Source organism: Embiotoca jacksoni, unplaced genomic scaffold, assembly GCF_022577435.1.
Source record: "Embiotoca jacksoni isolate LCO1_2020_lvr unplaced genomic scaffold, fEmbJac1.0.p SCAF_14, whole genome shotgun sequence".
Classification (NCBI taxonomy): domain Eukaryota; kingdom Metazoa; phylum Chordata; class Actinopteri; family Embiotocidae; genus Embiotoca; species Embiotoca jacksoni.
The window spans coordinates 16,043,382-16,059,228 of record NW_027185274.1 but is presented as its reverse complement, the minus strand read 5'-3'; the positions used below and the strand labels follow the sequence as shown (position 1 = coordinate 16,059,228).

General features: G+C 40.5%; 2 protein-coding genes across 2 annotated transcripts; both read left to right on the top strand.

The window, feature by feature from the left end:
- The first annotated feature begins 1,585 nt into the window (after positions 1-1,585).
- On the top strand, positions 1,586-5,527 carry LOC138197435 (extracellular calcium-sensing receptor-like). Its single transcript, XM_069148274.1, has 11 exons — positions 1,586-1,746; positions 1,895-2,133; positions 2,243-2,334; positions 2,482-2,661; positions 2,770-2,958; positions 3,037-3,579; positions 3,721-3,930; positions 4,027-4,150; positions 4,229-4,422; positions 4,508-4,789; positions 5,105-5,527. Exons 1-11 carry the CDS (start codon positions 1,586-1,588, stop codon positions 5,525-5,527), a joined length of 2,637 nt encoding a protein of 878 aa, XP_069004375.1.
- Positions 5,528-9,477: 3,950 nt separating this feature from the next.
- LOC138197522 (extracellular calcium-sensing receptor-like) lies at positions 9,478-13,739 on the top strand. The gene is made up of 11 exons (XM_069148399.1): positions 9,478-9,743; positions 9,998-10,230; positions 10,371-10,453; positions 10,703-10,882; positions 11,010-11,198; positions 11,291-11,794; positions 11,989-12,198; positions 12,305-12,428; positions 12,601-12,794; positions 12,937-13,221; positions 13,317-13,739. Exons 1-11 carry the CDS (start codon positions 9,478-9,480, stop codon positions 13,737-13,739), a joined length of 2,691 nt encoding a protein of 896 aa, XP_069004500.1.
- The last annotated feature ends 2,108 nt before the right edge of the window (positions 13,740-15,847 follow it).

Sequence of the window (15,847 nt, the reverse complement as noted above, 5' to 3'; positions counted from 1 at the left end):
AACAACATTTCATTCCTCCCGCAGAACGTTAGACAACAAGTTACAACTTAGATGTCAGTACGAGTCGTCCTTGGAGCTGAACTGAAAACACTGGTCTCTGTGCAAAGATCCTATAAAAAATATTCAATAACTTCAGCCTTATTTTGTGTTGGCTCACTAAAATCACTTCACACATTAATGATCTCCTGTTTTTTTTTTTTTTTCCCAATTAAAAGGATGACAAATCTTAAATACCGAAGTTAAGAGTTGTAGCATAATTAACAGGTTACAACAATGTCTAGCAATATACTAGGTTTTGAAGTCTTGGAATATGAAACAGCAGCCTTTCGGTCTGGTAGCCATGGACCACTGTGTGATTTTGGTGATATATGCTATTGCATAGATCGATGTCCCTTAGCAAATGCACATGCGCGAAAGCCTGCACACATGCAAACACATTCAGAGAGTGAGGAAAAAAACTGGGATTTTCATTGTTTTATGAATGTATTCAGGTTTTGGGTACAGGTGGGTGGGTGTAGTGTTCTTGGGTTTAGAGTCAGATCGAGTCAAATCACTGGTCACTCCTCCCAAGCTCGTCCAAATATATACTTCTGGATACAAAAAAACAATATGGCAACGGCCAAAATGCTAAACTTGAGGCATTAAAACGGCAGTTCACAAACCAATGGTTGACTCCACCTTAGGCCGCCATTTGGTTTCTATCACAGACCTTTTTTGACTTGTCGTTGTAAGGAAGCACAGGTGTATTAATGATGGACGCGTTCCACGAAAGGAAAGTTCTGCTTTTTTGCATGATGTGTCACTACCACGGATTACTCTGGACACTTAATGGAACTGAGCCATTATTAAAACACCTGTGCATTACCTACAGCGACAAATCTAAATATCTGCCATGACAAAGGTGGGTAGTGCCATCATGTCAGTATTTTTTGCACTCATTCACTCAATAAGTAATATATTCTGTTTTCCCTCATGACCCCCTGGGGGATCCAAACCTGCAGATTAGGTACTACTGATCTACAGGAAACATACTGTACACAAACTACTGCTAACCTCATGAATGCTAATCACTTGCTAGCATTCACAGTTTTTTTTACCATGACTCTAGAGCGGAATAACTTTGTGTCGTCTGCTGCTTCGGTCATCACTTTCACCTCCTTGCAAAAGGCGTTACACCTGTTATAAAACCTCACATCAACACCTCACATACAGGGAGGGAGGGAGGTATGTGTTAGTCAGGATACCATTTTCAGACTTAAACTTATCATTGGAGATTTTTAACCAAGTTAAAGATGTTTGTTTTTATTAGTTTTTCTTTTTGAAGGTAACTAAGATGAGGCTATAATGTTATATTTAGAAATGTAGAATGCATTTAATGTACTCTGCAGTCAGGCTTGATGAAGTATTTTTGTGTTGAATTGTATTTGAAACTGACAGAATTTATTGCAATTAATGCATATTTTGATGTTCCTGTATGTGTTATCTGTCCAGCAGAGCTGCATCCATGTCTTGGTTTCCCCGGCTCCTTTCTCAGTGGCTCTCCCTGCTGCTTCTCAGTGGAGTCGGCAGACGGATAGGACTGGAGATGGTTCAGGCAACAGTGTGCACCCAGTGGGCTGCACCGGGAAACAAGAGCCTCTTCCAGGATGGAGATGTGATTATCGGCGGATTTTTTAGTCTTTATTATATACCTTCAGTTGGAGAACAAGACTTCACCAAGATGCCACATTATGAACCTTGTACCGGGTAAAACCTAATCACAACCTGCATTTTTGTTACAATGCTTTTTTTTTTTTATGGTATTATATGATATGATATCATATTATGACTTTTACTCACATAACCTTTCACAGGTTATTCAATACACTATGTGTTTCTCCTCCTGTGGTCTCAGTTTAGATCTCGAGTCTTTAAAGTTCATGTATGCTATGGCGTTTGCGGTGGAGGAAATCAATCGTAACAGCACCCTGCTGCCGGGAGTGAAGCTAGGTTACCGTATACTTGATAGCTGTGGACAATACCCCTGGGCTCTGCAAGGACCTCTATCCCTGGTCGGAGGAGACGCACACAGCTGCAACCTACAAGCCTCTATGCTTCATTCTGCAACTTACCGACAACCTGGAGACACAGCAGGTTTGACTTGATATCAGATATGAGCAATTAACATTTGTTACATCAGAGAGAAAACAACTGATTTTCACTGCGGCATGACTTTTTTTTTTCTTATTTGTCTAATCATCAGGTGGTCAGCCTGTTCCTTTGCTCATTGGTGGTGCTGCATCTACAACGAGCATAATGCTGTCCAGAATCCTGGGGCCTCTTTCTGTACCTGTTGTGAGTTTCTTTACCTGACGTAATACAAACCTTCGATGAGACTTTCTCATAGTATATTAAGAGGCTTGTTTAACTTTTTAAAGAAAAGAAAAATGGTACTATAGCTGCAAAAACTTTGTCAAAATAGCATTTGTGTTTTGCCCTCAGATCAGCTACTTAGCAAGCTGCCCCTGTCTTAGTGATAGGTCCAAGTTTCCCAACTTCTTCAGAACAATCCCCAGTGATGTTTATCAAGCTCGAGCCATCGCACAACTGGCCATACGTCTCCACTGGACTTGGATTGGAGCTATGGTTGAAAACAATGATTATGGTCAATTTGCGATGCAGGTATATATCTTGTTACTGTACGGTTAAATGTCTGTTAAAGTCTGTCATGTCTCTCTTTTACGAAGAAATAACATGAACATATTTGTTGTTTTGGCCTCCATATTTCAGGTATTTCAGGAAGAGATTCAGGGTAAAGGAATATGTTTGGAATTCATAGAGACTGTCCGCAGACAAACTATTGTGAGTGATGCCAAACGTGCAGCACTCACAATTCAGGCTTCGACTGCAAGAGTGATTCTCATCTTTTGCTGGTATACAGAAGTGAAAAGACTATTTAAAGAACTGGCCAAGAGAAATGTGAGCAAATGGTGTAGAAACATGATGGCAGGTGTTTTTCTTGTAAGTCTTCTTTATTTCAGTGTCCTCTCACTGTAGGTGACTGACAGACAGTTTCTGGCCAGTGAGGCTTGGAGCACCAGTGATGATCTTCTCCACGATCTCACCATCTCCAATGTGGCAACTGGTGTTGTTGGTGTGGCCATTCGAAGTTCAACAATACCTGGATTTGGCAACTATCTCAGAAGTTTGAACCCCATTTCTCATCCTTATGATGAATTCTTGAGAGAATTCTGGGAGAAAGAGTTTGGATGCAGTTATGGGGACAGTTCGCTCTTTGCATATCGCTCTTCACCCCTCAGGACACTGTCTGACGATCCGTCAAATGTTTCTACCTCAGTGCCTGTAAAGGGGTTCCTTCACAAAGTTTCTCTCCCTCCCTGTAGTGGCACAGAGTCCATGGAGGGAGCGCAGCGTCCCTTTACGGACACCTCCCAGCTCAGGGTATCGTATAACGTGTACCTTGCAGTTTATGCAGCAGCCCACGCCCTTCACAGCCTTCTCTCCTGCCCCAACACAGAAGGCCCTCCAGGAAACAACAGCTCCACCTGCTCCTCTCCAAAACACATCCAACCCACAGAGGTGCAACACAACTGTCATGGTGTCACCAACAAGAGCGATTGTTGTTCAAGTTTTCATTAATTCAGTGTTTTTTAAAAAACATTTATACTTTGGATACTGATTTTTTTTGTTAACAGTTTCTTCAACATTTGTCTCTTCCAGCTCTCACAGCACCTGAACAAAGTGAACATCACCACACCACAAGGGGAGATGTTTTATTTTGATGGAGCCGACATTCCTGCAAAGTACGAACTTGTGAACTGGCAGAAAACCCCCGAGGGGACACTGAAACTTGTCTTGATTGGTCACGTTGATGGTTTTGACCTCCACCTTAACGAATCAGCTATTCAGTGGAGCACAGGGTCAAATCAGGTAGTCAGATCAAACAACTATTTCAAAGCTTTTAAGAACATTGCGACAGAAAATAATGTCAATTCACATGTTGAAGTCATATGGCTTTTTGTTTAGGTGCCTGTTTCAGTGTGCAGTGAGATCTGCCCCCCAGGTACCCGAAAGGCCAACAGGAAAGGAGAACCTGTCTGCTGTTTTGACTGCATCCTGTGTGCTGAAGGGGAGATCAACAATAAAACTGGTGAGGAAATATGAACGTTGCCCATCTGAGTTCTGGTCCTGTTCTCAGCCCTGTTTCCTCTCTATCCACTCTGTCTAGGTTCCCTTCACTGTGAGCCGTGTCCATCTGAGTTCTGGTCCAATGTTGAAAGAACTGCCTGCATCCCTCGACAGCTGGACTTTCTATCCTTCAATGAGACCTTGGGCATCACTCTGACCACAGCAGCTGTGTCTGGTGCTGTTGTCACAACAGCTGTGTTTGTGGTTTTTCTTCACTACCGTCAAACACCAATGGTGAGAACCCAGCATAATATCACAGAGTTTATGGTATGCTGTCTTTCTGTCATATTCCTTTCTTTCGTTGTTTTGCCACCTCAAGGTACGAGCCAACAACTCCGAACTGAGCTTCCTGCTTCTCGTGTCACTGAAGCTCTGCTTCTTGTGTACCTTGGTGTTCATCGGTCGTCCATCAGTCTGGTCTTGTCGGTTCCAGCAGGCTGCTTTTGGCATCAGCTTTGTACTTTGTATTTCCTGCCTCCTGGTAAAAACCATAGTGGTTCTGGCTATTTTCCGCTCAGCTCGGCCCGGTGCTGAAGCCTTGATGAAGTGGTTTGGTCCGGGCCAACAGAGAGGAAGTGTCTGTTTCTTCACCTGTATACAGGTATGTATATTTTTTATTGGTTAAATAATGGAAACATTTATTAATATCATATATTATATGTTACTGTAATTTCATTGCATGCATCAGGTATAATAATCACTTACTGGTTGCTGCTTGTATTTGTAGGTATATTGGAGCAAAACAAATTGTGAGAAACAAATACTTGACAACATTTAAGTATTTTATTTTAAGTGTATTTTAGTACCTGGTTCATACAAGAAAATGATACTGGACATCGTAAGCTGTATTATAAAGTATTTCTTAACATTTTATTGGCAGCTTTATAACTTTGAAATGTGTTTTCCTTTCATCCAGGTTATCATCTGTGCAGTGTGGCTGTCCCTCAGCCCCCCCACGCCTCGACGTGACCTGGGTTTCCAAGGGTCAAAGGTCACGGTGGAGTGTGCCATGGAATCTGTGGTGGGCTTCTGTCTGCTTTTGGGTTACATTGGCCTGCTGGCCTGCACCTGCCTCCTCTTGGCCTTTCTTGCACGGAAACTCCCTGATAACTTCAACGAGGCCAAACTAATCACCTTCAGCATGCTGATTTTCTGTGCTGTTTGGGTGGCCTTTGTGCCTGCTTATGTTAGCTCTCCTGGGAAGTATGTGGTCGTTGTAGAAATTTTTGCAATTCTGGCCTCCAGCTATGGTTTACTGTTCTGTATTTTTGCCCCAAAATGTTTCATTATTCTTTTGAGGCCTGACAGAAACACTAAGAAACACATGATGGCTAGATAGTGTTCATGGCTTGAATTCTTTATCATGTTTTTCTTATGAAGACAATGTCCCACCAACTCCTCTTGTGTGAAAAATATAAAACCCACATTGCCCTGCATCATGCACATATTTATGTTTAAGTGTAATGCAAATTCCTTTCATTTAGATTATGCTAAACCTTAATGTGCCATACAAAGTTATAGCTTTTATTGCTAACTGAATGCCTAACAACATTTCAGAAGTTCTGCTGTTATTAAATGCTCCTGTAATACTGAAGAAAAATGTACATTTAAATGCAATGCGGATCACATAAATTAGATTTTCAATCGATGCTCTTACTTTGCTCTCTTTTTCTGTGTTTTGATTCCATACTGTATCTCAGCTGAATGAAACTGGACCAGTTTTTTTTTTTTTTTTTTATAACAGACAATTATATTAATAAAATGTAAAACATTAATTACATTCACAGATTTGATGATTACATCGTTTATACTGTTTTATATTATATACATGAATTTATTATAAACAAGTACTTTTTTCGACTTAATACATTTTAAACAAGTTCACAGACTACCATTCATGTTCACATTCACACTTATGGGCCAGTGAACCCAAACTGTAGGTTGAACCTGAACTTAGGCAGCTAGAGCACGCAAACTCAAAATGCTGCAACAAAATACAATGATGATCTAAGGGGCTGACAACAGTGATCATTTCGCTTAAACTGCATGCACCAAAATTGGCCAGCAGATGGAAGTCCTACAACATTTAACACCATTGGTGCTTCTTTCTGCATCTCTCAAGTTTTTAATGTACATCTGCAACTGGCTTCTGCAGCTGTGCAACATCCTCCTCTTTCCCCACTGTCAAAACTACATTTATAACGCACTCTTTCTTAGCTAGAAAATCATCACAAGAGTTGCCTTGGTTTTATTTAGACTTGCTGTTTCTGGGTCTAATGTTCTTTATCCTTGTTGACATAAGCTATTTCTGACTAGGGCATGTTGCTGCTGCTCTACCTGCATCTCCATCGTCCAACGGTTATGTCACTTGTAATTTTGTATCACTGACAGGAGCCACTTCCAAGGAACAATTTAAAACACAGTAACATGTTTCTATGTAACAGACAATAAGGGTATGAGGAAGGTATCACTGTTTATTATTGCAGAGTTGTCAAATTTCCTGCAGAAAAAAAAATTCCTTCTATATAATCATAAGAATGGATACGATTGTACCCATGTTAGTAAATTAAAAACCCATCACACACCTACAGTAGTCCCAGTTGATTGCCTACCTCTATTTTGTTGTATTCTTGAGTAAGGCCTTTTTCTAAATCGTCTGGTTAATCATTTATTTTGTGAGTGCAGTTTTTCCTCTACCATTGCAACTGCAGGCGGAGCCGGAGAGGGACGCCTGTTTGCTCATGAACAGGTTTCTGCCCATTCTTGTGTCAGTTTTAGAATAAAAAATGAAAACTGTATGTCAATTTTATTTTAATTTCTTGCCATAATTCCTCATGCTGTCTATAAACCCTACTATCATAATCCATAATAGTCATGTTTCCAGATTACAAAGAAGAGCATAAATTATGTTCAGTGATAACCCTATGTTAGCAAAGACAGACAAGTAATGTCACCTAAGGCTACTATGCCTCGCATTCACCTAGACTGATTCCTCCTTCAACTGACCAATCAGAGAATATGACAAACAACAAACTCTCCTTTTTGTTATTTTAACCTTCGTTGGCGCATATGTTCTGATGTCTATTATGCAGATATTGGAGAAGTCAGTTTGAAAATGTAATATAATTTTTTTTTAAATAAATTCCACATCTGTTTAAGTGGCCACAACACCCAGTCTGATTTATTTGCTGCTACAATATTATAATATAGCTACTTTTTAAAAAAATAAATGGATGGTACAATGTCACTTATGATCTGTAAAACCATGAAAAACAGCAAACAAATATGCACACAGCCTCCTGGTCCCTCTGTGCCGCCTCACTGTTAGTGTATAATAGGATGTAATTGCTTGTGAAATAATCAATGATGGGGCTGAGGAACTGCACACCTGTACCTCATCCTTTCTTCATTAAGTTTGATGTAACTTAATCCTCGGCTTTATGATTGACATTAGGAGTGTAAAACATGGTTTGCGTGTCCTATCAACTACTTTGCGTTTATGTAAAGTTTGGTGTGAGAAAAACATGCAGCTTCAACAACAGATCAAATCCAAACAATCAAATTAAGCATTGTTTTTCATTTTAGTCTCTTGTCAATAAGGTAAACGCTTATATAAAGTATCTGTGAGTACTTTCAGATGACCGGGACAATGTCAAAGCTCCTTGATGACATGATATACTGTACCTGCCTGCTGATGTTTGGAAACGTACACATGAACAAGTAAATGGCATCCATAATGTCCTTCTCGCGTTCTCTCCTTGACTTCTGACAATGACTCCACGGTGTGTTAATGTCCAGCACTCACAGCATGTGTCCGAGAAAAAAAAGTGGTTTCTTTACGGAACCGGCGGCCCTCGTGAGCAAAATGTCTGCCGGGCAAAACAAAAGGTGCTGAACGGTTCGTGGTGATCGAGCCAAGGATATTTTTCATTCAATAGGCGACTGAATGACTGCAATTGCAGTCTGCACTTCTTAACAGAGTATTTTCTCAGCACAGCTGATATCAGGTAGGGGCAGCAGAGCGGAGGCTGGCTGGTCCTGCTGCTGCAGGCCCCGTAGCTCGGCCACCGCTTCCTCATCTTACCGATTCTCATCATTGCGTTCATAGGAGCGACAATGCACGAGGTTCTCGCTGTTGCGCTATCGTCAGTGTTGTCCACTACAACGCTGGGAGGAGCAGAGTTTGTCCCTGTCCGGTGGAGTTTATGGCGTTTCCACTTGAGCAGATGAAGCCAGCTACATTAGCCAATGTCACTACCGGTCACTACCGTACGTACCGAACCCCTGAACCCCGACCTTACATGCTCTCGCAAGACTTGCCATAGATTTTACGTACTTGCTGAAAGCCCAGGAAAAATATTTTCTCCAACCACCATTAAACACAGGAAACTGGAAAGTCTTCAGTCGGAGTACTTTCTTCTAAAAATAAATATCCAAATGATAAGAGTTGTTGGTGAGTCCTCTGAGACTGGGACACTTTCTGTGAAGAGATGTTGCTGATTTAAACAGCACCACTAAAGGTTAGTGATTTAGATATAGTTTATTTTTCTTAGTTTGTTCCAGCTCCATTATTTATAATACACAGTATATGACAGATTTTCTTTTCCTGGCAAATCTTCATTATATGATTAATATAGTGAAACAAGCTAAATTCTTTTTAGAATTTTCTAAAATGTTTTCATAATGAAATTTAATGAACACAAATAACAGCCTGGCTTTGCAGCTAAGGGTGTGTGAAAGGTGTAGCTGTGTTTTAAGTATTTCTAATCAAATCTCCTTTTCCTAATCAACTAAAAGGTAACGTTGAAAATCTTTTGGGATATCTGTGACCACAACCCTCCAGGCAAATACTCCAGTTTCTGTATCACACACACCAATCCCCATCATTATTGTTCTGCCCTGTTTTTTGTGCCATGTCATCTTGTTTACTACAACTCCACTTTGGGCTTTAGAGCTATTATTTATACCGAGAACAACATGTAAGTTGTGCAGAGCAGGAGGGGGGTAAGTCATGGTTCAGATCCCTTGTCATTTGTCAGTGCAAGCTATAACTGTTTTAATATGCATGTTGTCAATAATTATTTTTCTTTATAGGTGGATGCCTAAAATATTTCACAGTACTTTTTCCTGTTTCACAATGAGAAATTTAATACAATTTGACCTTTTAGTTTCAGAAACCGCTGAAGTTTACAGATATTTAATTTATTACTTCTCTTATTGATGGATGTTATGCCAATGAAAGTTATCTAATACGGTGCACATATTCAAAGTTTCAGAACAGCTCCATCCATGTCTTGGTTCTCCTGGCTCTTCACACTATGGTCCTGCTCCACGCCATTGCTGCTCCTTGTGGGGCTTTCCGGCAGACAGCTGGGGCTCGGGTCTGGACCGCAGGTGGTTCAGTCAGTGACTTGTTCTCTTTGGGGGACACCGAGTGATGAGGGTTTGTTCGAAGATGGAGATGTAGTTATTGGTGGGCTTTTTAGTCTCCGTTATGAACCTCCAGATACAGACCATGACTTCACTCAGCTGCCACACTACAAACCTTGCACTGGGTAAAACTCTAAAATGTGTTGTTTACTGTCAATGCTGTTTGATACATATGCACATGTTTGACATACACAAGTGCATTTTTAGTTGTATCTTTTCTATTCGAAAGGCAGCATTCACCTGTTAATTTTCTTATTAAAAAAGTGATGATATAATTGCTTTTCCAGTGACGCAAAATTATCACAGAGTTGTTCACAGATTAACAGTTTCACAATCACTTCACAATTATGATGATGTTTCTTCTCTCCTGTGTTTTCAGCTTGCAAAATCTTCCATTGCAGTACATTTACGCTATGGTGTTTGCATTTGAGGAAATCAATCATAGTACAACCTTGCTGCCAGGTGTGAAGCTGGGTTACCACATTCGTGATAGCTGTGCCCTTCCCCCTTGGGCTATACAGGCAGCACTGTCACTGGTTGGAGGAGACAGCATCAGCTGTAATACAGCAGCTTTGCCTGCTGGAAATAAAGAAGAAATTGAAAAGAGGAGAGGTACTACATCTAGCTTTTAATTGATATAATGTATGTCCTTTCCTGTTAATATCAAGCATATAATATTGCGTCGCAGTTTTGTGTTGAGTGCAAAGTTAATTACTATTTCAAATTAATGAATTTAATTATTTTGTCATCAGGTGATCAGCCTGTTCCTTTGATCATTGGTGGTGCCTCATCTATAACGGCTCAGATACTCTCCAGAATCCTGGGGCCACTCTCTGTACCTTTAGTGAGTTCCAATAAAATCAAAACTATTTTATACTTCATGTGTTTTTGGTTTTTAAAAAGCTTTAAATTGAAATCACTTGTTTAGCGTTTTCTTTTTTACACACTCTGACTCTGACCATAGTGCATTAATCGTGCCATTATCTCTTCATCTAGTGTATTTACAGTGAGCTGTTGCAATACAGATGTCATGTTTATGAGTTTTCATATTATAGACTGTATGTATGTGTTTTTTGTCTTTTAGATGAGCTACACGGCTAGCTGCCCCTGTCTCAGTGACCGGCTCCAATATCCGAATTTCTTCAGGACCATGGCCAGTGATATTTACCAAGCCCGGGCCATCGCCCAGCTCGCTATACGCTTCAACTGGACCTGGATTGGAGCTGTGATAGCAAACAACAATTATGGCCACATGGCAGTAAAGGTGGCCTCATTTGTTGTTGTATTTGTTGTAGGAGAAATGTCACAGCATCTATACAAGACATCTCTTTATTTTAACACTTTGAGCACATCTAATCTTTTTGTTCTTGTTCTTCACTTGTACATATCAGGTGTTTCAGGAGGAGATTCAGGGAGCAGAGGTGTGTCTGGCATTTGTAGAGACGCTCCAGAGGGAAAATATTGTGAGTGATGCCAGACGAGCTGCTCTCTCAATTCAGGCCTCAACTGCGAGAGTGATTTTGATCTTTTCCTGGTATACAGATGTGAGGGAACTGTTTCTGCAGCTGGCCAAGATAAATGTAAGAAAGTGAAGTAAAATGAAATAGAATGTACTAAATGTAATCCAATTGGAGTCATTTTTGACTTGATTGTGTCCTCTTGCTATCACCAGGTTACTGACAGACAGTTTCTGGCCAGTGAGGCTTGGAGCACGAGCGGTGATCTTCTCCAAAATCCTGTCACAAGTAAAGTGGCAAGAGGTGTTCTTGGAGTTGCAATTAGAAGTTCAGCTTTACCTGGATTTGAGAATTATCTAAAAAAATTGAACCCGTCTTATCGTCCTGATGATGAGTTCCTGAGAGAATTTTGGGAAAAGGAGTTTGGATGTAGTCCTGGGGCCAGACCTCCTCCTTCATATGCCTCTTCATCACATTTTTATATAAACAGGTTTCTTCAGAAGGATTCTCTACCACCCTGTAGTGGCACAGAATCTCTGGAGTGGGTGCAGAATCTCTTTATTGACACCTCCCAGCTCAGGGTATCGTACAACGTGTACCTTGCAGTTTATGCAGCAGCCCACGCCCTTCACAGCCTTCTCTCCTGCCCCAACACAGAAGGCCCTCCAGGAAACAACAGCTCCACCTGCTCCTCTCCAAAACAAATCCAACCCACAGAGGTGCAACACAGATATGTCCTTTTAATAATTTCCATCAGATGAATTTTAGACTTTTATAACCTATGTTTTCAAATTTCAATTTTTTTTTTAAAGGGAGCATAAAACAGGTGCATTTATCAGATAGAATTTAACTAGTACTGTTTACATGAATAATAGAAACATTATTTTCTATGTCAACATTTTGATGCTTTCAGCTTTTGCAGCACCTGAACAAAGTGAACTTCACCACACCACAGGGTGAACTGTTTCATTTCCAAGGAGCCGACATTCCTGCAAAGTACGACCTTGTGAACTGGCAGAAAACCCCCGAGGGGACACAGAAACTTGTTTTGATTGGTCGCGTTGATGGTTTTGACCTCCACCTTAACGAATCAGCTATTCAGTGGAGCACAGGATCAAATCAGGTGCCTTAAACGCCAGTAATTTGAATCATACCAATACTAAACCTTCTGTTGAATCAATTTCACAACACATTATATACTCAGGAAAATTGTTTTACTTGTTGTTTAGGTGCCTGTTTCAGTGTGCAGTGAGATCTGCCCCCCAGGTACCCGAAAGGCCAACAGGAAAGGAGAACCTGTCTGCTGTTTTGACTGCATCCCGTGTGCTGAAGGGGAGATCAGCAATAAAACTGGTAGGGAAATGTACACTGTGACCGTAAACATTTTATCTAGTCAGCACTGCAATGTCTGCGCAATATTTAAATATGCAGTAAGCCAAACTTTGTCTAATGCTTTTAGCTCATCTACATTTTTCCCCCCTAAGTTTTTGCCTACCTCCCTGTTGTGTGTGTTTTCTTCTCCCAGGTTCCCTTCACTGTGAGCGGTGTCCGTCCGATTTCTGGTCCAATGCTAAACGAACTGCCTGCATCCCTCGCCATCTGGACTTCCTGTCCTTTAATGAAACATTGGGAATTACCCTCACTGCAGTAGCTGTTTGTGGTGTCGCAGTGACAACAGCTGTGTTTTTGGTATTCCTCCACTACCGTAAAACACCAATGGTGAGAACCCAAATTAAAACAGACAATGCCCTATTATTTTGAGAAATAAATCTTTCGTTTTTTTTTTTTTTTTTTTTGTTCTTGCATGTTATGTTTTTAATGTATTTGTCCATTTAATGCAAATTCCAATTCTCATGTTAAGGTACGAGCCAACAACTCCGAACTGAGCTTCCTGCTTCTCGTGTCACTGAAGCTCTGCTTCTTGTGCTCCTTGGTGTTCATCGCTCGTCCATCAGTCTGGTCTTGCCGGTTCCAGCAGGCTGCTTTTGGGATCAGCTTTGTACTTTGTGTTTCCTGCCTCCAAGTCAAGACCATTGTGGTTCTGGCAGCGTTCCGTTCAGCTCGGCCCGGTGCCGAAGCCTTGATGAAGTGGTTTGGTCCGGGCCAACAGAGAGGAAGTGTTTGCTTCTTCACCTGTATACAGGTCGTACTTACAGAGGCGCTCATTTGATTAAAAAAATATTACTCATTAAGGCATTTACTTATATTAAAATGACATGTGCAATGCTTTTTTTCATCAAGGTTGTCGTCTGTATTATTTGGCTATTGCTCAGCCCCCCGGTGCCTCAACCTGACCTGGACATCCCGGGGTTAAAGGTCACCCTGAAGTGTGCCATGGCCTCTGTGGTGGGCTTCTCACTGGTCCTGGGCTACATTGGCCTGCTGGCCTGCACCAGTCTCCTCTTGGCCTTTCTTGCCAGAAAACTTCCAGACAACTTCAACGAGGCCAAACTGATCACCTTCAGCATGCTGATTTTCTGTGCTGTTTGGGTGGCCTTTGTGCCTGCTTATGTTAGCTCTCCTGGTAAATATGCAGTTGCTGTTGAAATTTTTGCAATTCTGGCCTCCAGCTATGGTTTACTGTTCTGTATCTTTGCTCCAAAATGTTTCATTATTCTGTTGAGGCCTGACAAAAACACTAAGAAACACCTGCTGGCTCGATAGCAAAGAAAATCCCAATGCATGCTATGACTTGCCATTTTAAGTCATCTAAGTCATTATTTGCTTATTAGCCTGAAAGGATTCATTCTATGTAAATAGTATTTTAGAACAGGGATAATTATTTTAGGATTTTCCTAAATGTGACATATCCTTATATTCTGTCTGTGATAAATTTCTGCCACTATCTGCTCACAACAATCTGTTTTTAATTAATATCTTTGTATGTTTGCTGTTGGGATAATTAAAAAAGTAAAAATTTAAAAAACAAGTAAAAAAAAAAAAAATTGTCTTTACTTTTCTAACTAATCAAAACTGTGTATGTTTTACTTCAATATTTACAACAGCTACTAATGTAACAAATGTTACACAGAATATAAACAATCACAACCTTAATAAAAAAGAATGAAAAATAGTTCCCTGGTTTGTGTTAAAAAAATTCTTTGTAGTGATTGCATCACAGGTCGTTCTACAAACGTTAATTTGGAGAAGATCAGAGTTCTGGCAGGGAGTTACATTGGATTACACTTGATAACTTCAAGAACTGACTCAGAAAGGAACCTATGTGAATTTATTGCGGGGACAATGAGTAAGAAGATGGTCAGAACAAAGTGAACATCACCACACCACAGGGTGAACAGTTTTATTTTGATGGAGCCGACATTCCTGCAAAGTATGACCTTGTAAAACTGTCCCCCCCCGAGGGGACACTGAAACTTGTTTTGATTGGTATTCAGTTATTCAGTGGAGCACAGGATCAAATCAGGTCTTAAATAAAAAATTTGTATTTACATAATTTTTGCTGTTGGTCCAAATAAATCTATTTTGTCTTTGAGAATATGGATTGGCTTTTTGTTTAGGTGCCTCGCTTACAGATATTCTAACGATTTATTTGATTCCCTATGGCAATATTTTCTTTACAGGTACGAGCCAACAACTCCGAACTGAGCTTCCTGCTTCTCGTGTCACTGAAGCTCTGCTTCTTGTGCTCCTTGGTGTTCATCGGCCGTCCATCAGGCTGGTCTTGCCGGTTCCAGCAGGCTGCTTTTGGGATCAGCTTTGTACTTTGTATTTCCTGCCTTCTGGTAAAAAAACACAGTTGCTCTGGCTGTTTTCCACTCAGCTCGGCGTGGGGCTGAAGCCTTGATGGTCCGGGCCCTCAGCCCCCCCCATGTTTCAACGTGACCTGGGTTTCCAAGGGTCAAAGGTCACGGTGGAGTGTGCCATGGAATCTGTGGTGGGCTTCTGTCTGCTTTTGGGTTACATTGGCCTGCTGGCCTGCACCTGCCTCCTCTTGGCCTTTCTTGCACGGAAACTCCCTGATAACTTCAATGATGCCAAACTGATCACCTTCAGCATGCTGATTTTCTGTGCTGTTTGGGTGGCCTTTGTGCCTGCTTATGTTAGCTCTCCTGGGAAGTATGTGGTCGTTGTAGAAATCTTTGCAATTCTGGCCTCCAGCTATGGTTTACTGTTCTGTATTTTTGCTCCAAAATGTTTCATTATTCTTTTGAGGCCTGACAAAAACATTAAGAAACACATGAAGGTTAGATAGCACAGCTAAATTACCAATAAACATAGTTTATCAAACATGACTGATATTCACGATATTTCTATTTTTAGGGCCTATTTATATCATTGTATAGTTCCTCCTGTTTTCCTTAATTTGCATGAATTTAATTTCATTCAATTGTATAAAAGAAATATAAAGTAGCATAACTCTATAATTTTTGATTTTCCATCAAGTCACTCATTTAATGTATTTTTACAAATGTATGTTCTTTACCTGATGGCTTTGTTTATCATTATTTTAAAATATTAAATATTTAAGAAAAAAAATACAGTTTAAATTGTCTGTTTTTTACTCTATTAAATGATCAGTCAGTCATGTAGAAATCACACAATGAAAGCAGGCTCCTGTCTCATATTAAATACTTTTTGCACTGGTTTCTGTTGAAGTCCAGATCACAGATGTTACCATAGATGTCACTGAAAAGTATCTGTACTTGATATTTTCATACATTGTTGGGAAGTGACTGTTGTCAATATCACATAGACAAATATTATTAAGAGTAGGTGTGAGAGCTGGATCTAACAGACAGTGTGCTTTATGT